This window comes from Misgurnus anguillicaudatus, chromosome 22 (assembly GCF_027580225.2).
Source record: "Misgurnus anguillicaudatus chromosome 22, ASM2758022v2, whole genome shotgun sequence".
Taxonomy (NCBI): Eukaryota; Metazoa; Chordata; class Actinopteri; order Cypriniformes; family Cobitidae; genus Misgurnus; species Misgurnus anguillicaudatus.
The window spans coordinates 47,253,141-47,279,428 of NC_073358.2; the positions used below are offsets into that span (position 1 = coordinate 47,253,141).

A 26,288-nucleotide genomic window follows, 5' to 3' on the forward strand; every position below is an offset into this window, starting at 1 on the left:
TACTGCACACTGTAAATATTCATACCTATGCATTATACTCATACAGTACATAAAGTTAAAGGTAAGTGCTTGAGCCAATCACGTGACGCATACTGTAGACCCGCCTCTGCCGCACCTCGTTGGCCACGCCCCCAGTCAAACAACAGCGTTGTGTAGGTGAAAAGACGTTTCATCTATTTATGACTCGACAGGTAATATGTGTACCGCGTTTCGATGTTCAGCTGTTGTTAAAGGTAAGACGAATCAGATCCTTTAGATGAAATATAACAATTTGTAATAGCTATATAAGACACAATATTTTATATTATATTTCAAGTAAACGTAGCATTTCCTTATGTTCGAGTAACAGCAAAGAAAAACCAATTTAGTCTCAATAATATGAAGGGGAAAAGTGCAACGCAGTAAAAAGAGCAAATCAATCGCTAAAGTCTGACGATTACTATATATGTTGGCGGAGCTTCTTTTGGGAAGCGATTGCCAACCATCGCGCAGTAGCTGGAGCAACCTAGAAAAGGGTTCTGGCAAGATGGGATTCAGCTACGGCCAAATCTCGCGAGATGTTTGGTTTAGGGGTAGGATTAGGATGAAAAACAGCGGTTCTGGCTGGATACGATACAGCTACAGCCTATATTTCATCAAATTTTTATGGTTTTAATGGTTATTTATGGTCGCTAAAACAGCGCTTATCCGGCGAGATTATGGCCGTAGCTGTATCCCTTCTAGCCACAACCCTAGAAAAGGATGTTTCATAACGGAATTTAAATGTAAGAAATACAGTATGGTACTGTCCTTGTCAACCTTAATTGTTGGTCGAAAATTCGTTGTTTTATTTTGAGCTTAGCTAACGATTTTAGAGATTTCTGCCCTTCCCTATTCAAGTAGATAGGACTTGGTCTTGTATAACTGAAACGCTGCCTGGAGGCGTTGCAATCATGACCGCCGCGTGACGCGGCTTTCCTTTGGGACTTTTATGCGAGTGACAGGTGTGTGGCTTTAAATGCAAACAGAACCGGATGATTTGGTTATGGAGCTGAAGCCCTCTCTGCATCATGACCCGAACCGGACCGGGAGGCACTGCGAGACCTGGAGCGTCCGCTTCTCACCCGGAGGATCTTATTTCGCCTGGTCAATGGGCTTCGGCATGGTCAAGATTCTCTCCTGGCCGCTGACACCCAAAGAGTGCGTCTGTATTTACATCATTGTGTAACTATGTAACACCATTATAATTTTTTCAAGTGAATAAAACAATCACATAGCCTATTTTGTAATGGTTATAATGGGAATTGTATGCTATTTTTATGGAAACTATAACCTCCACTGTGCATTCTTGGCAGTGTTGAAGATGGAAACAGTAAGAGCAGGACACTAAACTGTAAGCAGGCCGTTTGGGCTCTGGCCTTTGGACCCTGCACGTCTACCCCAGCGGATCAGAACAGACATGAACGTGACCTTCTCCTGGCCACCGGTCTGAACAACGGTCAGATCCAAGTCTGGGTCGTCTCATCTGGTATGATTTTAAAATAAACTTCAAGAATCTTATCGAATAAATCTACATTGGTGTAATATTAACAGGACAATGTTTGTGTTGTGTTATGTCCTCAGGAAGCCTGCTATATACTCTAACTGGACATCAGGCTCTTGTCAGAGATTTGGTCTTCGCTCCAAATGGAAGTCTCACTCTTGTGTCGGCCTCTCGAGACAAAACTTTAAGGATATGGGACTTGGCAAAGAAAGGTCAAAGTATCTCGTGTGGAAGCCACATTACACATTTATTCATGGGCGCCGGAAGCCAAAAAAAAATGTGTGTGGGTCCAAAATATTTACTGGAGTAGATGCCATTTTCTCGTGTTCTGGTGCCTTTTAATTAAACAATTGCTTTTAGTCTAAAAACTTGGTTTACCAAGTTCTGTCACAGCCTAGAGTGCATGGCAGGCGAAAGTATAGTGAATTTTTTGAAAACACGTAATGGAGTTTAAATTATATGGACTCTAAATGAGGCAAGTGGAATGGATTTGAGGAAGCAGAATCGTAGAAGTCAAGGCTGTAGCTAAAACGCGGAGTTTAATTTATTAGGGCATTCCTCTAGCACAGGGGTGTCCAAAGTCGGTCCTGGAGGGCCGGTGTCCTGCAGAGTTTAGTCTGCCTAGTAAGACCTTGATTAGCTGGATCAGGTGTGTTTGATTAGGGTTGGAACTCGGAACAAAACTCTGCAGACACCAGCCCTCCAAGAGCAGGATTGGACACCAGCGGAATGGATTTGACTGACAGCGCTCTAACGTGCAACTTATGCCGTGTAAGAAAGAGTCTCTCCACGTCTGTAATTCTGATAAAGCACCTCACACCATCACATGCTGCAACACAATTAGTGGTTTCGCTTTAGTGTCCAAGTCATTAATTTAACAAATTTAATATTGGGGGCATCCAAGTTATTTGAAATATTTTAACTTTTTAAAGTAATGCAATAGTTACTTTCTCTGGTAATTAGTTACTTTTTTAATGATGTAACGCAATTACTAACTCAGTTACTATTTTTGAGAAGTAACTAGTAACTATAACTAATTACTTTTTTTAAATAACGTTGCCAACACTTGCGCTCTGGCATATGCGCTAAATTAGAGAAAAAATTAGTGGGTCCAATATCATTATAGCAAATTTTTCCCTTCATGACAACTGTAAGGGGGGTTTAATTTTTTGTAACTTATCCATTTAAATGATATTAAGCCTTATGCTGCGTTCAGACCACTGGTCTATATAAATGACTGGATTGCGCATAGAACGCTTAACGTAACAGCATGAGTTCGAGCCGCCATCTTGGTATACCCAACCGGCAGACGGCGTCATTGACTTCCATTCAAAATCATGTTTTAAATTCACCCGCTTTACAGCGTATCAGTCACGCAAGATTATTTTTAGGATATGTGTACGCAAATTAACTGTTAGTTCTGGTGTTATTGGCAATGTTTATGATTTAATCGGGCAAGAAAATGGATTTATAAAAAAAATGTTAAGGTGAGTGTGTCTGCTGCGTTCTGTTAATGACACGGGTATAAATAAAGTTTTTTTTGACATTCAGCTAAAACCAGCAAATTATTGCATGCACATACGGTACAAAGTATGATTATTTATTTAGATTTCAGAATGAGCACGTTTGTCATTAATACTAAATATGCTGCGGTCTGTCTGCTGATCTGATACTGTAATGAAGATGAATGTATAATAACTGATTAAAAACTAAAATGTACAACTTTCAGTAAATATCTATGTACATGCTTAGGACGTTTGTGTTGTAATAATGTACAGGGTAACTTCAGATATAAAAACAAAGACTAGTAAAGTGATGTTTTATCATTAAAATCTGATCGCGTCCATAGATTTAATAGAATGTTTGGGTATACCAACATTCGGCGCGGTGGCTTCACAGTTGTGACGTCATGCGCAATCCAGTCATTTATATAGATCAGTGGTTCAGACCAGCCACGGTAGAGGCGTCATGTGCGAGTGATGTGAATGTTAAGTCAATGTAAAGACACGTTGACACACGTCTGGAGGTGTCGCGGCGCAAGTGAGGGGTTTAGCGCGGCAGACGCGATTCCGCCTCATTCGCGCGTAATGAGCGTTGCCGTGAGTTGAAAAATGTGAACTTTTTGCGTTAACCAATCAGGAGCTTGCTCTAGAAGTGACGTGATTACAGGAAGCGAGCGGAGTCGTAGAAGCCCCTCCCATGACGCGAATTTCCGTTTGAATGTCACAATGACTAGAATTTCATGCGCGAATGAATCGAGTAAACTCAAAATGTTCAAGCGGCAAACTATACACGGTAGATGCGAATTTGACGCCTCAAATGCAGCTGGTGTGAACCCACGGTTAAAGTTCTGCATAATTAAGGGCATGGACACTTGAGTGAGGGATACACTGCAATTGCTATCGAGCTAGGCAGGCATGGTTTTAGCAACCACCTCAGCTTCACCCATGTACCATCTCTTTACCCATTTTTGGTTATAGACCGTTTCAGCAGTAACAACATAAACAAGCAGCTGTCACGGTCCACACATAACTTCCGGTAAACTCCGCTAATAATAAATAACAACAAAGTACTTTAAACTTAGTTTATTTACATAACAAACAAAAAAACAACACATTGATTACCTAGGACAGTGGTTTTCAAACTGGGGGCCTCGAGATGGTGCCAGTGGGGCCCCAGTTTTAAGACATTTTATGAAATACATTAATTTATCATGAATTCTGTGTAATTAAACCTAAAAAAATAAGGCTACTAACCAAAACCACTACTTTTTTGTATAATTTAATGTTTTTTTTATTAAAATGTTGAGTTTTAGAACAGTTTTTGTCACAAATTTTCTTTGAGGGCCGCGAAGGAATGCACCGTACACAAGGGGGGCCACACGCTGAAAAAGTTTGGGAACCACTGACCTAGGAAACCAAAACATTTGTTATTTTCGACGAGGCATTTGTTCAAGAGATCAGTGTAGCAACTAGTCAGACCATTATAAAAACGTAACCGGAAGTAAAGTTCGGATCCAGACGTGTATCAGGTGCGTCTGATGAAACCGTCTATACAGGAGTGATGCGCGGTGACGCCCGGCCAAGATGGCGACGGCAGGCACCGCCTACTTTAGGCTTCACAAACCTATGGGTGATGTCACGGACACTACGTCCATATTTTTTACAGTCTATGGTCGGGACCCACTAGGGGGGCCTCAGGATGACTTAAAAGTATTAAAAATTGGACAAAACAAGCATTAAAATTAGCTAAAACAAGCAAAAATCAAGATGTTTCTTATTTTTTTGGCCATTTTAGTAGCCAATATACATCTGTCTAGTCATTCCAAGTTCTATTTATTTTAATGTAGGCTACAGTAGGAAAAAGTTGAGTGATTGGGGGGCCTTTTGTGGGCAACTAGGAAGTGAAAAAGGTTGGAAACCACTGCACTAGGGGGTCACACAGTGGGATCAGGTGGGTCACTTGGTTGTTGTAGTGAATGATACATGTCCTATTAATGGCAATGGCTTTGATATCAGTTTTTTTGGGATTGTAATTAAACTTACATTTAGTCCATACAATGACAATGAAAATATAAACTACTATCTTCTAAAAGAAAACAAATTTCATTATGTTTTTTTTCTGCATATTTTGGTGGGTCCTGAAATATATTATATAAGAACTGCATGATATCATGATTTTTTTTAATGGTTACTATTTCGGTGTTGGTATTTCTGAGTTTGGTGTTGGAATGAGAAAACGTGATTACATAATCATACTTAACATACCAACATAGACTTAATCATACTAAATCTAACAATAGATAGATTACTTCATTTATTTTGTGTCTGCCCTTCTGTTGTCCTCACAAACGCTGATGTTGTGTGCTGTGCCTCAATTTACAGCGATGACATAGATGAACCATTTTTGGTTCCTTAAAGAACAATTCAGTCAACGTTCTAAGGATAACCATTTTTTATAACTTTTAACAATCTAAAAAACCTTCACTTCAATGTAAAACATAAAGGGGCGGTTTTCCAGACAGGGCTTATCAAAGTCCCAGACCAAAATGCATGCTTGAGCTGCCTTCATTTAAAAACACCTTTTACTAACATAACTTAACATATATCAGTGCCGTTGTTTTGTCTAAAAAAAAGCACACCAGTATTGTTTTTTGTAAAGTTTGTTAGTAAAATCTACTTAAATGTCCTTCCTTATATAACTAAGGCCTAGTCCTGGATTAACCTAAACCCTGGCCGGGAAACTGTCCAAATGGGTTTTTGATGTTAAAGATTTTTATGGAACCATTTAGCCAAAAATGGTTCTTAAGGCATTGTGAAGCACTTTTTTTAATGAATATCCTACGTGAATATATATTTAGTAAATTTGCACATAGTTTTCACCTATGGACTGTGTCTGTGTATATAACATATTATTAAATTGTTTATTTGTGCAGGAGGTAATCCACATGTACTGAAAGGTCCAAACCACTGGGTGTTCAGATGTTCAATATCACCTGACAGCAGTATGATCGCTTCACTGTGCAACTTTGACTCGGTAAGTTTCATTTTCCATGTAGGTGAGCGGGGCACAAACTAACGCAGGTTAAATGTAAAAGTTTTACATGGTTACACAGGGCAGAGCAATGTGCACTTTTGTTTCTTTCCTGTTATTGTCAGAAGATGATCTCCTGTAAGTTTGTAAAAAGTTTTGATGATGTTTGTTTGTTTTTGTTAAGATACTGGACAAAGAGTGTTGTGTAAATTTCTTCATCTTTTGTGTTTTTGATATCTTAGTTGGGTGTTTTCTATATTAAATCCCATAAATTATATGAAAGCTGGTCTCCAAAAGCTTGAGTCGTCGTCTTTTCAGTGCAAGAAACTATCTCACTGAGACATGCAGATAAAATCAAAACATGTTGCTTTTGATGTTGCATCATTGTTAAACCGTGCACATTGTTTGAATCTCGTCCTTCAAACAGAAGCTGTATTTGTGGAGTATGCGCTCCTACACCTTTATGAGACACCTGACCTACGACCACGAGCGCACCATGGTGTCATGTGACTTTTCTCCAGATGGAGCGTTGCTTGCTGTTGCTTCGTATAATACATCTACAGGCTGGTGGTTGGACCTGTGGGATCCTTACACAGCAGACCTTCTGACTAGAGTCGAGTATGTGGAACAAACCCAATCATTATTTATCTTATATAATTTAGTTGCCCCAAAAATAACAAATCAGATTTTTTTTTATTTCTGTAGCTTAATTTGCAGGCCCTTGCATTAGCAGCCCAAGTCATGGGTTTGATTCTCAGGGAACACACATACTGATAAAATGTATAGCTTGAATGTACTGCAAGTTGCTTTGGATAAAAGCATCTGTTAAATGCATGAATATAAAGGTATTTTTTTCTCACCCCTTGTGTTCCAAACAAGCCACTCCAAACTCAATGCTTATAAGAGAAATGTATCCAGTCTGTGATTATAAATGATTTTAAATACCTCAATTTAACTCTTACCTATCCAGAAACTGTGAGTTGTGCGGAGACAGAAGCGAATCTCTACCGACCAATCTGAGTTTCTCGCCTGTCGGCCTGCTATTGGCTTTCAAAGACTACAGGTGAGAAATTCTCATATTCTTTCCGAGATGTCTTCAGTTTTACATTATTGAATGTCATTTGACCTCACAGCCGCCCGCGTACTTTCCCTGTTGTTACCAGTGACCTTTAATGTGTTGCAGGGCATTACAAATCTGGGATGTGGAACGAGATGAGTTAGTTACAGATACAGATCACAACCGTGCCGGTGGGCTGTGCTGCGCTTTCCATCCACACGGGTGCATCATTGCTACAGGGTACAAGTCATGACATCATTGAATATTCAGTAGCTACCACCAGGTTTATTTTTTTTTAATTTAAGGATGAAATATGCGGTTAATGTGTGTTCACAGTCGTATAAAAAACGTGGGAACACTGAAAGTACCAAAATTTGACTGCTTGGCTAATAAGTCAGTTTATAGGAATAATTGACCCAAAAATGAAAATTCTGTCATCATTTACTTACCCTCATGTTGTTCTAAACCTTTACAAGTTTCTTTATTCTGTTAAAGGGACACGATTTTTACCGTTTTGGAATCCATTCAGCCGATCTCCGGGTCTGGGGGTACCACTTTTAGCATAGCTTAGCATAATCCATTAAATCTGATTAGACCATTAGCATCACGCTAAAAATAACCAAAAAGTTTCTATATTTTTAGTTACATTGTGTACTAAGACCGACGGAAAATTAAAAGTTGTGTGATTTTGTTTTTGGCCGATATGGCTAGGAACTTGCTGCCATACCATGGCTGCGGCGGGTGCAGTGATGTTACGCAGTGCCCGACAATAGTCCCTTTGGTAACTTTTAATAACAGAGGACTATTTTCGGGCACTGTGTTATATTGTTGCGCCTCCTGCAGCCATGGTACGGCAGTAAAGTCCTTGATTATTACGCCAGAATTAAAGTATAGTACCTAGCCATATCGGCCTAAAAAAAAACAACTTTTATATGTCGATTAAGTACACGATGTAACTACAGAAGAGTCAAGTTTTAAATAGGAAAAATCGAAACTCTGGTCATTTTAGAGGGCAATGCTAATGGTCTAATCAGATTCAATGGATTATGCTAAGCTATGCTAAAAGTGGTATCGCCAGACCCGGAGATCGGCTGAATGGGTTCCAAAACGGTAAAAACAAATGTTTAACTCTATGCTCATTTTCCAGCTCCCCTATTTTCAAAAAAAGTGGAGTGTCCCTTTAAACACAAAAGAAGATATTTTGATGGTTAACACACATTGATATGGAAGTGATTACCCTAATTTTTTTCAAAATATCTGCTTAGCATACAGGTTTAGAACAACACAAGAGTTAATGATGACAGAATTTATATTTTTAGGTAAACTATCCCTTTAAAGTCAGACATTTGTTTGTAGGTGCAGAAACGGACAGGTGAAATTCTGGAGAGTACCTCGCCGTGTGCCGAGCCTCAAGCATCTGTGCCGGTCTGCCCTGAGGTTCTCCGTTTCAACCTATCAGGTGGAAGCGCTTCCTCTGCCGAAGAAAATTCTGGAATTTCTCACTTACAGGGACGTTCAGAAGCAAAAGATCTTATGTTGTAAAAAGCATTGGAGCTGAGGAATATGGCTATTAGATGCAACAGATTTTTCACTTTATAAACTGTAATGTAATTTTGCCAGGATGCCTAACTTTTCTAGATTTTAAATTATGTAATGTAATTTTACCTGGATGCCTTTTACTTCTCCAGATCTTAAATTATACATTTGTAAATACACTTTAAATGATTAAGTTACACTTAAACTATTTATTAAAATACTTTATTTTTTACATGTTTTAATTTCTTTTTATTTATTATAAGATAACCATACAAATGAACATGCAAAAGGGTTCTGAGCAGATTTGTTTTTGTAGTCAAAATCGCTGTCAACAGTGACTGAGCAGTACAACACGTCCTCATTTATCCATTTCACACCTTCAAAGTGTGGATCATGAGCCTATCCATCGCTGACTACTATGTCTCGAACTGCCTGGAAAGCAGCGACCATTGAGCTGAGCTGGATCTTCTCATTGGTTCCAGAGGCCAGACGATACCTTGTAGTTAAAAACAGGTTAATTTGTACTGTAACACTAATCAACCAATCATATGCAGATTAAAATGAAAGGATTGCACTCACTCAATATCTGCAAGTTTTATAAGCAAGCCCATACGAATGGATGGTGGGAAGTCCACTAGAAAGTGAGACACAAATGAATAAAGAAAAGTCACCAATAACTCACTTTCAATTTCAACAATTTGTTGCTGTCAGTCGCTTTTTGTAAAAACAATTTGTAATTTTATACAAAATATATACTTTTTTTAAATTTTAGTACCTACAGAAAACCCTAAAATGCTTTCATATTTTTTGGTTTACCTGTGATTGGACTATAAAAATACCAAATATGCACATATGTACTTTTGTTTGAAGTGTGTGAAGCACGCTACACACTGCCATTTCGAACAGGCGTCATTTAATAATGTGAACAACCAGTTTTCATGACAACCACAAGAGGATCTCCACGGAAACAAGGGCTGGGAATACGTTTTAAATTGTGTTGGGCTGAGTGTTGGTAGGCCTCAAACAATTCTGCACCTATCCGAGACTGATTTCGTATATTATATCTGCAAGTTTTCGCCAGTGTCTTACCGCGATGAATGAGAAGATGAACCTCAGTTAAAATGTCATGGAGTGCAAGACCTTTCAGAGTTTTGAGGTGGAGAATTTCTGTTGAACCGTGCGCTAAGGACAAACATCTCGATGATATTTGGACAGACTAAACAGACACATCATTGATGACATCACAACAGCAGACCAAATCAAACTTTTCAGAATTAATATTGTTGTATATATATATATATGTTCAGTCATTTAACTTTAAAGGGACACTCCACTTTTTTTTGAACATTTTTTTTGAATATTTTCCAGCTCCCCTAGAGTTAAACACTTAATTTTTACCTTTTTGGAATCCATTCAACTGATCTCCGGGTATGGCGCTACCACTTTTAGCATAGCTTAGCATAATCCATTGAATCTGATTAGACCATTAGCATCGTGCTAAAAAATAACCAAAGAGTTTGGATAATTTTCCCATTTAAAACTTGACTCTTTTGTAGTTACATCGTGCACCAAGACCGACAGAAAACTAAAACTTGCGATTTTCTAGGCAGATATGATTAGGAACTATACTCTTAATTTTGGCGTAATAAAATCTCAACTTTGAATTTTCTGTCGGTCCCAGTACACAATGTAACTACAAAAGAGTCAAGTTTCAAATGGGAAAATTATCCAAACTCTTTGGTTATTTTTTAGCACGATGCTAATGGTCTAATCAGATTCAATGGATTATGCTAAGCTATGCTAAAAGTGCTAGCGCCAGACCTGGGGCCTCATGTATAAAACTGTGCGTAGGATCCTTACTAAAAGTCTACGTACGCACAAAAGCCAAAAATGGCATACACCAAAAATTATGAAGACTTCTAAAACAAAGCAGTGTTCCCTTTATAAATCACAGATCACCTGCAAGTGTGCGTACATGAATCATCCTAATATCCCACCCTGCAAGCCCATTCTCCCATCAAGTTTGTTTTTTAATAAATCACAACCTTTGCGTGGGAACTGGCGTACGCACGTTTCCAGCCCCATTTTGTGCGTACGCACGCTTTATACATAAGGCCCCTGGAGATCAGCTGAATGGATTCCAAAACAGTAAAAATCAAATGTTTAACACCAGGGGAGCTGGAAAATGAGCATATTTTCCAAAAAAGGGGAGTGTCGCTTTAATGCTAATTTTTCTTTCACTTTAATTCTAATGAAAACGTTAATAGTCAATAAATGAAACGCTTTGAATAAAAGCATCTCATGAATGCATAAATGTCAAATAAAATTATAATCTATTTAACATTGATGTTAAATAATAAAGCTTGGACCAAACCACTACAGTTAAATTTGTAGTCAGGATACGATTATATGCCGTAGTGAAGTCTTTATTAAGGGCCCAGTCCAGTATGTTGGCGATGTCTGATCTCAGCGGATGTCCAGTACACGTGTAGACAGTCTCCTCCGTCACCTTCCCATAGGCCATATGAGTACTCTTCATATAAAAACATTAAGGTATAGATTTGCTCATGAGTACAAATGCATGTATCTACAATAAAAAAAACGGTCAATATTACAATTAAGAATATTATTAAAACTTAATATTACAATTTATCATAAATGAAAACCATCAGTCTTATAAAACATGTATAATGGTTGCTAAATGCATGTAATTCCAAGCAAACTTTACATCTATCAGGATGTTTACAGCACACACACGATACACACCTGTAAAATGTTCAACGATCGTCTCATATCTCCTGTCGAGAGGGTCACAATGGCCTTCATGCCATCTGGAGTGATGTCAATGCTAGCAAAAAAAAGGCAGTGCACAAAACAGATTTTTAAATATTTATGAATTCATGCTCATAAAACACAGTGCTCGCTTTTATGTGCTCAAACTTGTCGATGCTGTCCTGTGCCGGAGGGGATGTTAAACGTGTTTGTGTGTGAAGGTTTTTCGTAATCAGATGGTCTGTAGGGTTGGGTCGTGTCTGTTGTGTTCAGGGTCTTGTGGGTGGACTCATTTCAGATGTGACCAAAAAATCTGGATAAAACTATAAACTGAATGGGGTGTACACACCAAACACGAATTCTACGATTAGAGAGGGTGTAGATTACATACAAAGTCAATGTAAATACACGAATAGACGTGAATTTGCGCAGTGCGTTTGGAAATTTAAAATCAATGAGTTCAGTATGAAAGCACAGTTATCTTAGCCTATACTACTGCAAAGGGCTTTATTAGCCACTCTCTTATAAAACAGTACTAACGCATGAGAAGAAACACGACAAAGATTTGCATGTGAAAAGTGCACGTCTAAAGAAGAGATACAGAGCTACTTCAAACTATAACCGTCACATTAATAATCTGATTTCTATTAAATAGTATTAAGTCTGACTGCATGTTTATAGATATATTCATAGATATAGAATAATGAGAGACAAATATAATGCCTAGAGTAAAGCACCATCTTTGTAAAACTGCTTTTAAAAAAAACATGGTTAAGTACTAACTCTGGGATTTTAAGTATTTCTATGAGTTACCCCAAAAGCTAATAAATGCATGGCAAAAACACAACTGTTACAACACTGCTTATTCAATGTACAATAAACAGATAATAATAATACTAATGTTACTAAATTCTGAACAAAAAATGTAATTCAAAATAGTCTTGTATCGTAATGCGTATCGGGATATTGTTGGCGATACACAGCCCTAGCGTACACACCAACCGCGAATTCAACGATTTGCACAAGTAGATTACATACCAAGTCAAAACAAATATGCAAATAGGCGTAGACTCACGGGGGTAATGCGAATGACACAAATTGGGTGGCGCCATTGCCGCAAAAAAAGTTATTTCGACGACTGCGTCACAGCAATGCGACTGAATCAGTAAGGCTGCCGGCTTACAATGTGACCTCATGCTGCGTTCAGACCAGCCGCGGTAGAGACGTCAAGCATGAGTGATTTCAATGTTAAGTCAATGTTAAGACGCGTTGACATGCGTCTGGAGGTCTCGTGGCGCGAATAAGGTGTTTAGCGTGGCAAATTTGAACTTTGGCGGAAAAACACACCGCGTTAACCAATCAAAAGCTTGCTCTAGTAGTGACGTGATTACAGGAAGCGAGCGGGGTCGCAGAAGCCCCTCCCATGACGCGAATTTCCGCGTTAATGTCTCGATGACTAGAATTTCACGCGCGAATGAAGCGAGTAAACTCAAAATGTTTAAGCGGCAAACTAGATGCGGTAGACTCGAACTGAACACCTCAAATGCGGCTGGTGTGAACCCACGGTCAACATGCTGGGAAGGAAATAAAACCAATGGATCCTTCACAGCGTAGGCTATCCCGAGATTTATTGCGCACCTGTTACGGCTGAGTATTAAAGGCTGAATATTTTAAAATAAACATTTAAAACCTTTGATAAATAAAAGTGAAAAAGTTTCTTGTCATTGTTTTAGTATTATGCGGTGTGTTTTGTATTAATTTTATTCTGTATATGTTGCGTATATTTCTAAGGTTGATTAATTGGATATACTATTGGTTAGTTTAATCTACATCAATGCGTTATATTTTCTAAAATAAATGAATATTTTTCTGGTTCCATATAAATTAATATTTTCTGGTTCCATTTTTTTAATTTGTCAGAAATATCTCCGCTGTGTCCCGTTGACAGGCGTGGTGGGCGCGTATAGCAGGTGACGCAACTTATAGATCCTCCAAAGGTTAGACCGTCTCATTTCAGTTCTCTTCTCGAGGCCGTGACCTTCAAAAGAACGACTCCTCGCTTTCGAGGACACAACCTTCAAAGGATCCTTCGAATTAGGTCACAGCTTTTGAAAAACATAACCAAATTATTCCATGCAATGGAGTTGCTGTGTGGTTGCTATGGAAACCTGGATATTGCTAGGCTCAGTTTAATGATCAGGAGCATTAAAGTTTCATTTCAATCATTAATTCACATTGATTTCAATCTTTGACATGACTTTAGGCAGTCAATATTAAAGATATCAGCGTTGTATTTTCACAGAATGTTCTTTACATTATGTAGGATCACATTTATGTCTGCAGCACAGATGACATTATGCCCCGAAGGTTCGTTTAAATGAATGTACGCATGGATGTATGTTTATGCCGTTTTTGCTTTAGAAAGCACCACTAATAAAATGGACGTTCTTTCAGAATGAAATCAGTTTAACCTAATTCACAAATACTCAGCAGTGCTCACACGAAAAACATCTGATTAATATCCACTTGTCCTGAAATGGGAAGGACGAGAGCTCTCACCTCTCCTGCTGTATGACGTGCTCCAGTCGGGGAATCATCTGGTTCTGAGAGAGCGGCCCGAACCGGAAGCGCGTACAGCGAGACTGCAGCGCAGGTATGATCTTAGACAGGTAGTTACCGATGAGACAGAAACGTGTGTTTTCTGTAAACTTCTCAATGACTGAGAGAGAGAGTGAGAGAGATAGAGAGAATATAAGGTGTGCATCAAGAACTGCAAATAATGAACTAACCTTAACCCTAACACTATTAAAATGATAATAATGTAACACCAATTACATTATGAAACAAAAAAAATACAAAAACTTATTAAATAAATAAAAATAAGGTTATGATAATACCCAGCCATAGTTCATACATTAGAGGGATAAAAGCTATTTAACAAACACCAAGAAAATGTGACCCTGTCTGTGAAAACCCAGCTAAAGTTATTTTTGTGATTTAGTGTTTTCTACACAAGATCATCCTACATAATGCAAAGAACACTGTGTGAAAATATAACCTTGACATCTTTAACTGTTTCTCTGCCATTGACAAGTTATCTCGTCAATTAAGAGAAAACATTTGCATAAAAAAAAAAAAAACGTGTTCCTGATGAATTTTATGTTAATCTGCAATACTGCGATTTATGAAATTTATGAAAAAACTGATGCCAAAACGTTATTTACAAATTTTAAACTCCCTGTATGTTTTTGATAATCGTTCTGATCTCTAACAAAATTCCTTCACAAAAATGCAATTATTTCAACTTTTTGCGCCTAGTTTGCCGCTTGAACAGTTTGAGTTTACTCGCTTCATTCATGCGTAAAATTCTAGTAATCTAGTCAATTCTAGTGCGAAATTCACACGGAAATTCGCACCATGGGAGGGGCTTCCACTCACTTCCTGTAATCATGTTACTACTAGAGCAAGCTCCTGATTGATTAACGCTCCACGTTTTTTCGCCAGATGTCAAATTATTCAACTTGCGCGTTTGCACTGCAATTCGCGCGACCTAGACGCTGAAATGAGGCGAAATCGTGTCTACCACGCCGCGCTAAACCCTTATGCTACGTACACACCAAACACGTAGCATCGCGTTACTCCCTGTAGATTACTCGCAGGATTTATCTTCGTGCCATGCGAATTTTTCGCTCAAGTTGAATATTTTCAACTTGGGCGAAGACGCGTTTGAGGCGAATAGCGCGTGTTTTCGCTGCAAACGTGCCGCCCATATCGCGTCATTCACATCGCCCCACGCCAGGACACATCTGATCGCGTCTTTGCATTGACTTTGTATGTAATCTACTCTCGCAAATCGTTGAACTCGAATCTGGTGTGAAGCCACAGTTATTTGCGCCATTAGACCTCCAGAGGCGCATCAACGCGTCTTCATATTGACTTAACATTGAAATCACTCGTGCTTGACGCCTCTACCGCGGCTGGTGTGAATGCAGCATAAGAGTTTATATATAGCCGTTCTTTCATTTGATATATTTGTATGATAGGGGTGTAACGGTTCAAATTACTCACTGTTCGGTTCGTATCACGGTTTAAGGGTCACGGTTCGGTGCGTTTCGTTAAACTTTGGTTACAACAGGCTTCTTTACAAAAATTTAAACCCAAGCCGTTTTTAACTATTATACTATATGTAGCCTACCGGCTTTATAGTAACTTCAAAATGCACATAAAATAGCTTAGAACACTGGGTTACTTTTTATATTTAATGCCACTATCTTCAGGTTTTTTCGCAAGAAGATCAGTTTGTTAACATTTAAACATGAAGGCAATGTGTGCTGTTTCTGTCTCACCTGTGATCGCGTGTAATCAAGAAAACCCTGCGATGACGGCGTAATAAGCGACTCTTCATATTAGATGTATTGCCTTGAGCATACGGCACTCACAAATTTTACATTTTTATCCACGTTTTCTTGAGCATCGCTGCTGCAGTAGACTTAAATGAAGCTGCCGGTGCCTCAATTAGCGTCTTTTCTCCTTGGCTTGCCGTGTTAAACGGTCCGTGCCACACACACACACAAACGCACACACCAACACGTGAGGAGGAACTGTGAGGTTGGCAACAGATTTGCATAGCATACTATGAGTTGATTGGATAGGTACTCTCACGTAAACACCACAGAGCTTATTCAGAACCATACATTAGCAGTTTTATGCGTTGTTTTTTAACCAAACTATATTAGAAATGCGTGGTCGAATCAAACACGGTGCACCGTGGTGCACGTGTGTCCCGAACCGCGAGAGGATGACGGGACGATTCGATTATTTACCGAGAACCGTTACACCCCTATTGTATGATTGTATATTTTTAGAAAAAAAATTCCTGGAAGACATTTTGTGAAACTTTTGTGAAAATCTCAAAAAATGCTGGCGGGCAACTTAAAAAAAAAAAACTGCTGGCAGCAAATGAGTTAATACTGACTGAGTAGAGCCACGCCAAAGACTGAAATCAATGCGAAGTCAATGACTGAAATCAAACTTTGATGCTCCTGATCTCATCATTAGATTATCAGACTGAATTTTACAAACAGGGTCACATATAATCACACTACTCTCATAAATGTGTTATAGTGGACATTGAAATGGCAGAACCCAGTTCTTTGCCATAGGGCCATTTGGGACCCCAGCAGGGGAACTGATGTAGGGGCAGATGGTACCTCTCCTTAAAGCGTTCTGTGCATCCTGGGTCATAGCGTCCGCCTCATCCAGGATCACCAACTTAAAGCCCTTCTTAAAGCACACATTTGGTCAATGGGAAAACATGTTAGATGAAATCATACAACATATAAGAACATAATGTGAAGAAAAAAGTGCATTGGACGAGCTGCTCTTCTTAAAAATGGTCCGCGTGCTGGCAAAGCTTAGGATCGGCCCCCTTACCACATCTATACCGCGGTCATCTGACGCATTAAGCTGATGAATTCAGATTAGTAATAAATCAAAACAAGCATATTTAACATCTTTACAAGCACAAATCCTATCTATTTATCTACAGCTGGTATGTCTCTCTGTAGCATATCAATATCGCATAATATCAGGTATCATCTTCATTACCTCCAGGACCATGGAGTTGAACTCTTTATCTTTGTAAAGCTGTTTAGCACACGCGAGTATAGTAGAGGTCTTTCCTGTTCCCGGAGGGCCGTAGAAAAGCAGATGAGGCAATCTCTCTTCACTGATAAACTTCTGAACTGTAAAGCAATGCCGTCACATCAGTACATCAGCAAAAATATATATAGTCCCAATATCTCCTGTTTGATTAAATATTATCCTACACATGTATTGGGTACCATAAATATCAGTACGTACTTGTGCTTAGTATGTCTTGGTGAGAGATCAAGTCATCCAGTGTCTGAGGTCTGTACTTTTCAACCCTGAAATAAAAACAAAACATTAGATATGGTAACAACGTTTGTGTGCTTATAATCATTTGAGTTCATTGACTACTTAGTACAGACGATCTTATTATTACATTAGCAGTCATGCCAGCTAAATGTGGTGAATAATAAGCAATATACAATTAAAGATTATCCAGAATGTTTTGCTGTGAACTGATTCCACTTCAGCCATCAGTTATAATACTGTATGTCAACTATCCTAATATAGTGCAGGCAAAAGCAACAACATGTCTGTCATATCAGATATTTTGCATGTATTGCATTGTTTACAAATATACTGCAATGCATGCTTCGTATTTTTACTAACGCTACACATTAACGTTAGCCTGCTTGTTTATAACATGGATTTGAAAGAAAACTTACAACGGTATGTAAATACAGGCTAATACAAGTGAAACACGTACATCCAATCTACAAAAAACATGTTTGCTAAAGTATGCATGCAATAATATCGCATGCTCAATGTTTTGGAAGTCTACAAACGTTTCAGAACACAAAATAAAAAGTCGTACTAGTAAATGCAACCATTACCATGGTAAATTTCTTGTCTGGTTCTGCGACTTACTCGTTGATGCCATATTTTTTATTTTTGCTACATTAACAACACGATGTGTGTTCGCGCGTTTTTCTGACTAGACGTAAAGGATTCAGTCTGTGGTTTGTTTGTGACAGCGTCTTGACCAATCAGAATGCCGTTTCTATCGTAAAGGCGGGGCTTAATGAGGAAGCGTCTTACTGTGATTTTAAAATAAGAGTTCACAACCGTTTACAAAACTCGTCCTTGCTGAAAGTACTTTTGTTTTTTTAGGCGCACTTACATATATACATATAAAATAATATAAAGCGTATACAAATTTAGCAGTGCAGTTTGCTAGTGTTAGTGTAAATCATAAAAGGAACAGTACAATTGGACCCTCAAAATCTCAAACTATTTTGTATCAGTTACAACCTTCACAAATAACCAACAGGGCAAAAAATTTGGGAAAAAAAACTAACAGAAATTCTAGTTTAAATTAATCGTAGCAACATTACAAACCTAAATTACGACTTACGCTTTTAAGCAGAAATTCAGGAATTGTTTAAACTACTAAAAAATAAACAAATAAATAACTATTACAAAGACGAACCAGAAACTTTGCAAAAAGTCTAAAATGTATAGTTAATCAATAAACAAAAGCATCACTTTTATAAAAAAGTCTTGCACCTGACCTGCAGGTTGTTTACAGCTATAAATTTTAAACAGGTGCAGCCTGATTTTGTCAATCCCACATCATTCTATAGAAATGCAGTACAACAGTCGATTTTAACACTTGATATAAAACAGTGGATTGATTTTTCAAAGGTCCTTTGAGTTCTACAGTGAGCTCACCGCATTGATGCTTATCTCGCGAGAACTCTCATCCCTGCTCGTGTCGGCGATGCGATGCTGGTGCTGTTGCTGCGAATTTGATTGACGCGAACATGTCGGTGTGGTGGGGGAGCGCCGGGATGCAGCTGATGATGGTGATCCAGGGGAGTACATGCAGTCAAATCAAACGTTATCGTTAAGAAATATCACCTGCCGTTATCTTTACGTTGTGGGTTTTCCTTTATCATCTGTGATGTCTCAATCTGTGTTGCACTTCACGAGCGCGCAATGGATCTAGCCGATGCCGCCGCAGCGAGGATCTGATTTTATTTGGTTCTTTCCTTCACAATCTGTGTATTATGTATTATCAGGATATCCAAGAAATGACAACGATGGAATCGCCGTACACGTAGTCTAGTTTTCATGACCACACACACGAGTGTCGCTTAAATGTAATTGACGCTCACCTGTTTGTGCTTTCACGAACGCACCATCAAAGTGATTTCGTATTGAGGAAAAAAGTAGTGTGCACTAGAGGGAACGACCACTGCTCACAAATTATGGACGAGGAGAACATGACCAAAAGCGACGAGCATCTTCTGAGTTTGCAGAAAGCCTTGCAGCAGTGCGAACTGGTGCAGAACATGATTGACATCAGCATCTCCAGCCTGGAGGGTTTGAGGACCAAATGTGCCACATCCAACGACTTGACACAGAAAGAAATCCGAACCCTGGAGGTAAGCCTGCATCTTTTTTGCCAGATACGTGAATGTTGCACAGACCACCCCTGCATTTCTACAAATATCACGAGAGCGTGTGCGTCTGCGTGTGTGCCTGCACAATAAACATTTCTGCGTCTTGCAGATTTGTGTAAACATAAAGGTGCATCTCGGGGAATCACAGTATTGGATTTATACGTGTTCGCGTGCGGCGTAATAGATGAAGTAGCTTGCGCTGCGGCGCGAGTTTGCGCATTCTGCAGGTGGTGAGAGGAAGGTGGCTCGTGCGCTGCTAACATGGACACCGAAAAGCGGCCTAATGTTGACATCAATTTATCCTCATCCTATTTAAATCATCCGCGCCAGGAACCTGTGGGATGTACTTTTTTCAGATGCATCGTTGTAAATTGCATAATGTAGCAGTAACAGTCCCAGATATGTAGTTGTGATGTGATGCCAGTTTGTGTTTTTATAAACTAGTGCTCTTTTTTTATATCTAGAGAGCTGGGTAACCGATGCCAGAAATAATACAATACATAATGCATTTTAATCAGAGCAGATGGGAAAACACACTGTTGCAGAAATAAACACAGTTGTTTTCCCATAATATTTACCTGAAAATATGTTTATTTTTATATTGACGCTGTACGGCAGAGTTTAGGGCTATGACAACTTTTCACGAGGAAATCACTTTTATTGGGTAATGCACGTCATCGTATACAGTATTGATGTATAAATAAACGTCCTGGCAGATATATCAATCTTTCACAGTGCAGGTCTCAACTTTTTTGACTTCAAGGCATCCCTATTGTCTACAAAAATATTTGAAGGCCCCCACAATCACAGTTTCTACCCAATAAAATGTTGTAGAGCTTACTAAAATATATTTGTTAAATAACCAAACACTAAGAAATATTCAATCCAAACGCATTACTATAAACTCAAAGCCTCAGCTAATATAATGTTTCTGATAATTCCCATAACTAACGTTAGGTTGCAAGAAGTTCACATCCAATAGCAACATTTTTGTGTTTTAGTTCTTATCGCTCGACGCTTGAAGTTTCAACATCCCTAGACCCCAGTCTTTAACTATTCCTTTTTATTGAATTGCTTTGGCAAGAAGTCCTAATGATTATGAAGTTGCTTTAGATATAAATTTTTAAAGGGGCCATGGCATCAAAATCTGACTTTTTCCAAGTTTAAGTGCTATGATTGGGTTCCCAGTGCTTCTATCAACCTAGAAAATGTGAAAAGATCAACCCAGTAACTTAGTTTTGGTAAACCATTCTCTACAAACACATGAAAAAAACAGGTCGTTGAAATTTGGCTCTCCTTATGATGTCATAAGGAGCTCTTATTATAATAATACCACCCCTTAATCTGCACTATCCAATCACAGCACTGCCATTTAGTGCAGAGAAAAGCACAATTGAGTTTTAATTTCAACAAACCACCATCATTGTGATCAGTGTTTGAATTTCATCAGCTCATTTGCATTTTAAAGGACACACCCAAAACGGCAAATTTTTGCTACAAAGTGGCAACTTTAACATGCTATAATAAATTATTTATATGGTATTTTGAGCTAAAACTTCAGATATGTGCTCTGGGGACACCAGAGATTTATTTGACATCTTAAAAAAGTGCCATGGCCCCTTTAAAATCCAGTATCTTTCAAATGTGTTCTCTTTTTATTTCTCATTTAAAAGTTTGGTTAAAAATCAGACTCAGATGGCGACGCCCATATTCATTGAATAAATTAAACAACACTTTAATATGTTTAATTTGTTATTTAAAATGTTAGAAGGAAATATATTTGAAGTCTATCCAGAATGGACTGACAGATGTGTCCTGTGCTGTCTGGTTGGACTATGTCCTCTTTGCAGAATAAACAGATGCAAGAAATCGTAAAAGCGGTCTTTGCTTAAGGGCTTATATAGATATTACCGTGTAGTGTTTTTATACTGTCCGTAAAGTGTTTTTATACAGTTATTCTTCTGATTATGATTTTATGTTGTCTCACACAATATTTCCCATGAGACTATGACATTATTGACAATATTTCCCATTCTCTATGACATTGTTTTGGCTGTGGTTTGAGTAACAACGTGTGACATAAAAGGTGATCTTGCATGCTGGCAAAGCTTCCAGTCATTTGAATTCTTCTGCCAGACCGTCTGCTTATTAAAAGCCGTGTAGTATTTCTGCACTGACGTGGGGAAGCCCGGTATCCACTGGCTGTTGTGTGCAGCCGTCACCGGGTGTCAGTATGTCACAATGAAGCACTTTGTTTGTTCATGTTGATGGAATAATAATTATAAACATTAGACATTATCTCGCTGCTTGTTTATCTGGTGATGGACGTGCATTACCATGCTGTGTTTGCTTGGTACTACAGTAGCCGTGTACTAAATGCAATGGCATTTCATTACAGTTGACTCTTCTTTAACTACTGTGCTGTTGATATCCCAAATATGATAACAATATTAGGTTTAATATAATAAAAATAACTCTGATATGGAATTTAGGATTAGGAATGTCAGAATATAATTTATGTTTTACAGTTACGATGCAAAACTGATATTTTGGGAATCGAAAATTTATTTCAATTCTGGAATCGGATTCTTAAGATCAGAAATCGGATCCTTACTATAAACCTTAAAAACGTTTCTCATATCAACTCCTTCATGTGCATGTTAATATAGCCAAGGAAGGTGTTTTATTCAGTTCATCTGTGAAGACCTGACCCATGACAGTTTACTCGAAGATCTTTACATCAATTTTTAATTTTCATGTAAGTCAAGTGAATCTCATTTAATACTTGATTGCATTAAAAAAATCTAGCACTTAATTACTTTTAAGTTTTACTTAATTATTAATAAGAAATATTTTAATGTACTTAAGTATTAAAGATAAAAAACAACTTTTATGAAATGTAGTGGAGTAAAATATACTAGTATTGTGTATCAGAATGTAGTGAAGTAAATGTTTGCCAAAGAAAAACACTTTGATAAAGTTCACACAGCAGTGAGTAAAAATACTTCAATACTTTACATCTCATAAAGCCAACATTATGCTAAGTGTTGCCAGTTTGAAAACAACAAGTTGTCTTTATAATATCACAATTATTATATATATAACAAAGTTTATATGTTATTTATTCATTAAAATAAATGTGACCCTGGACCACAAAACCTTCTTAAGTTTTAAGTAACATGGTTATATTTGTAGCAATTTCCAAAAATACATTGTATGGGTCAAAATTATAGATTTTTTTATGCCAAAACCCATTATCCTAAGTAAAGATTATGTTCCATGAAGATATTTTGTAAATTTTCTACCATAAATATAGCAAAACTTTATTTATCTTTAGTAACTTTAAAAAATGTAGCTATATTCTCAAATTTTTTATTTATTCCCCCCAGATTTTCCAATAGTTGTACAGTATCTCGGGCAAATATTGTCCTATCCTAAGAAACCTTGGCAATTTCCCCATAGCCCTTTCCAGCCTTGTGGACAATTTTGTCTCTTGTGTCTTTGGACAGCTCTTTGGTCTTGGCCATGTTAGGCCCTGGCCCAAATGGCACACTCCAGACTTGTGGTCCTCCTCAGAGTCCACACTTTGATGACATCACGTAGTCCAGACTTTAGGGACCCTTGAGTCCACGTGGGTGCACTGGAGTCATATTTTGGGACAGACTCGAGCATCACACCGGAAATAGGTAGCGAAGTTGCCCGTCAGTGTGAACTCCTCCCTTCCTTCGTCTGATTGGTCTGATTGACCTTTCGCAAGGACTTCTGGGTTGGTAAAGTGCGTGAAGCGTACTGCAGTGCGGGTTTCGCTGAAGGCCGCATCAAGGGGGCAAAGGAGGACTAAGCGAGAACGCACAATTTAAGGCCACGAGACCGAAAGTCTACATGAAGTGCGCCATTTGGGACAGGGCTTTTGTAGTTGGATTCTTACTGATTGTTTGGGGTGGACAGGTGTCTTTATGCAACTAACAACCTCAAACAGGTGCATCTAGTTTAGGATAATAGTGGAGGTGGACATTTTAAAGGCAGACTAACAGGTCTTTGAGGGTCAGAATTCTAGCTGATAGACAGGTGTTCAAATACTTATTTGCAGCTGTATCATACAAATAAATAGTAAAAAAATCATATATTGTGATTTCTGGATTTTTTTAGTTAATAATTTTATATCAACATATGATATTGGACCCACAGTTTTTCTCTAATTTAGCACATTTGTCTGTTCACTTGTCTGAGCACCATCAATAAAATCTATTCTTCTTGACTTGAGGAATTCCCTAATCAAAATAAATCAATTTCTCGTTTTAGCTACAGCCTTGATTTCCACACTACTGCTTCATCAGATCCATTCCACTTGCCTCATTCTGAGTCCATATATTTAAACTCCATTTCGTGTTTTCACTACTTTCACCCCTCTTTGTACTCCCACTATACAGCAGGCCAAGGTAAACAAAACTTTTAGGCTATAAAAGCAATTATTTAATTTGTAGGCACCAGAATACAAAAAATGGCATCTTCTCCAGTAAATGTTTGTTTTTTTGGGGGACCCGACCCACCCACATTTTTGACGCCCATTTGTGCACTGTCTGAAGCCTTTGAGGATTTCTGGGCACTGGCTTTTGACAAAAAATTGATAACCTTTTGTGACTATGCAGCACTGGCTAGATCGGTCCGTTAAAGGCGTTAAAAATGTTAACATGTTATTTTCCCTTGAATTAATTAATTTATTAATCAAATAACTGATTTTTAATTAATTAATTAGTTAACAGCCCATATATATATATATATATATATAAATATATCCATCACAAAAGGTTCATGTGACATCATATTTATGGTCTTGGCATCATAGGGGTGGTTTCCCGGACAGGGATTAGCTTAAACCAGGACTAGTTATCTAATAATTGTCTGTGTGTCTGTCTGTCTGTCTCCACACTGTTTTAGGATTCGGGTCAGTCCGGTTTCAGCTGCGAAATCATACAGTATTTAGTCCAGTGTGTGAATTGAAAATGTACATGAATTTGAAAAGCGTCCCTCGGCTTTAATCTTTGAATTTCAGGTGACCCTCAACCCCTGGAACCCACAGACAATGTGCTTTGTTTGCCCAACATTCAGGAAACAGCGTTGCCATGGGAGAACAACTCGACCCAAATGAAACAGACTGAATATAAGGATGGACACTGTTCAGTAAATTGAAAATGATGAAAAAAAAATAACTGATTTTTATTCTTAAAAAGTAACCACATTTGGGTGACATCCCATTGCTGAATAAGTTGTCTACCATCGGTTTTCTTGCTTGCTTAACGTGTAGGACGTTTCTCAAGCAGATAATCAAATTACACTGAAAAAAAGTCTCTGGGGCAATACCCTTTAAAAATTTCCTAATATATATATACAGATATACATTTACTACGTCTGAGGTACTAATAGGAACTCTTCAGGTGCAAATGTCTTGAAAGGGTCATTTTTTGACTCTTTTTTCAGTTTGACATGTTCCTGTTTGCTGCATACTGAGCTTTTATATGTCCATTTATCACATGAATATTGATGTTTTAGGATTATCTATTTAATTTACAGTGTTTTATCATAAATCCATACATTTTATACATTTTTTAATGTTGATATACATTTTTGTGTAGTACTAACAGTTTCATTAGAAATAAGGTCACTAACACATCAAACACATTCTGCATGCTGGTAGAAACATTGTGGATTTTTTGTAATATTGCTAAATCCAGGCCTGAAAACCACACAAAGACATTACTTAAAGACACAAAGAAAGAGTTTTACATTATCTGAAAGTTGAATATTTATAGTAGGAAATATATTCATGAAATATCTTCATGGAACATGATCTTTACTTAACCCATTTGTGCCTGATGCTGCGCGCCGAAAACATTACATCTACCACCGGTTACTTTTATATCATGTTTCTAAGTGCTACAGAGGCTTAAATATTAAGTTTTTGGTAGACGTTGACAATTCTTAGTATTTTTTCTGAAAACACTTAGCAGATAAGGGTATTTTTTCTAGAATAGCATAGATTTTAGGCGTTTTAGGAGTAAATGGGTATTGTTTGCTATTACTACAACCTGTGCATGACTGGTTTTTGATCCAGGTTCACATATGTGTGTGATGAAGACTGAATGATGCAGTATATGATATGTGTTACGATAATGTTTTAAGTGTGTAAAATCTATTTAAATTTAATAAAATATTTTTTCAAAATGAAAATTATATAACCAACGTACATATTACACTTTTTTTTGAGAATATAAAGCATCACTCTTCATTTCTGCTATCTAGATCGACTTAAAACTTTCATTACACATAACAATACTATTAAAATCATTCAGTTTTTGCTTCCCATCATGATATTGTAAAACTGCAATTTGCACATTTAAAATATTTCGATCATTTCTATATATCTTGCAGCAATAATGAACGGGTTACACTTTACAATAAAGTTCAATTTTTACATTGCTTAACAAATAAATGTAATGAATATTTTTCTTTTAATCAAAAGTTGTATTTGTTAAAGAAACAGTATGTAAGAAATTTATATCAATTAATCATAAAATGTCCCTGATATGTCACTAGACATTAAGAAATCATTTTCATTTGAAATACTTATAACACTGACAACAGTGGTCCGGCCAGGATATTATCATTTAAAAAGTGGAGATGCAGCCCTCAACTGATGTTTATGTTGTCATTTTGTGTATTGGCCACCAGTTGTGTAATTGCAGTACCAGTTTTAGCCACAAGTTTTGTGATTGCAATATCAGTTTTGGCCACAATCCTACATACTGTTCCTTTA

General features: G+C 37.8%; 3 protein-coding genes across 5 annotated transcripts in view; 2 read left to right on the forward strand and 1 right to left on the reverse strand.

Moving 5' to 3' along the window:
- The first annotated feature begins 81 nt into the window (after nucleotides 1–81).
- wsb2 (WD repeat and SOCS box containing 2) lies at nucleotides 82–9,231 on the forward strand. Of its 2 annotated transcripts, none has more exons than XM_055198440.2 (9): nucleotides 82–233; nucleotides 1,008–1,179; nucleotides 1,335–1,507; nucleotides 1,603–1,734; nucleotides 5,958–6,058; nucleotides 6,483–6,673; nucleotides 7,026–7,118; nucleotides 7,239–7,352; nucleotides 8,469–9,231. In XM_055198440.2, exons 1-9 carry the CDS (start codon nucleotides 197–199, stop codon nucleotides 8,668–8,670), a joined length of 1,215 nt encoding a protein of 404 aa, XP_055054415.2. In that variant the 5' UTR covers nucleotides 82–196; the 3' UTR covers nucleotides 8,671–9,231. The 2 variants fall into 2 exon arrangements, with proteins under 2 accessions (XP_055054415.2, XP_055054416.2); XM_055198441.2 differs by having other exon boundaries at nucleotides 178–233; nucleotides 984–1,179.
- rfc5 (replication factor C (activator 1) 5) lies at nucleotides 8,855–18,058 on the reverse strand. Its single transcript, XM_073860717.1, has 11 exons — nucleotides 17,903–18,058; nucleotides 17,283–17,347; nucleotides 17,028–17,164; nucleotides 16,803–16,886; nucleotides 16,631–16,700; nucleotides 13,980–14,139; nucleotides 11,415–11,496; nucleotides 11,052–11,181; nucleotides 9,738–9,815; nucleotides 9,228–9,282; nucleotides 8,855–9,144 (listed from the first exon to the last, which is right to left on the reverse strand). Exons 1-11 carry the CDS (start codon nucleotides 17,947–17,949, stop codon nucleotides 9,048–9,050), a joined length of 1,005 nt encoding a protein of 334 aa, XP_073716818.1. The 5' UTR covers nucleotides 17,950–18,058; the 3' UTR covers nucleotides 8,855–9,047.
- Nucleotides 18,059–19,092: 1,034 nt separating this feature from the next.
- Nucleotides 19,093–26,288, forward strand: part of ksr2 (kinase suppressor of ras 2) — a 131,190-nt gene continuing 123,994 nt past the window's right edge. For both annotated transcript variants that reach the window (XM_055198438.2, XM_055198437.2), the window contains exon 1: nucleotides 19,093–19,456. In XM_055198438.2, the coding sequence (XP_055054413.1) occupies nucleotides 19,280–19,456 (177 nt within the window). In that variant the 5' untranslated portion in view covers nucleotides 19,093–19,279. The remainder of the gene's footprint in view (nucleotides 19,457–26,288) is intronic.

Bases quoted from the DNA above. Each gene is read 5' to 3' on its own strand.
- rfc5 (XM_073860717.1), bottom strand. From the start codon at position 17,949: ATGGCATCAACGAGTAAGTCGCAGAACCAGACAAGAAATTTACCATG. The intron at 14,140-16,630 runs GTACCATCTGCC...TCTCTCTCTCAG, and splicing joins ACAGAACGCTTTAAGGAGAG to TCATTGAGAAGTTTACAGAA. The intron at 11,497-13,979 runs GTGAGAGCTCTC...TTTTTTTGCTAG, and splicing joins CACGTCATACAGCAGGAGAG to CATTGACATCACTCCAGATG.
- wsb2 (XM_055198440.2), top strand. From the start codon at position 197: ATGTGTACCGCGTTTCGATGTTCAGCTGTTGTTAAAG. The intron at 1,508-1,602 runs GTATGATTTTAA...TTATGTCCTCAG, and splicing joins AGTCTGGGTCGTCTCATCTG to GAAGCCTGCTATATACTCTA. The intron at 6,059-6,482 runs GTAAGTTTCATT...TCCTTCAAACAG, and splicing joins CACTGTGCAACTTTGACTCG to AAGCTGTATTTGTGGAGTAT.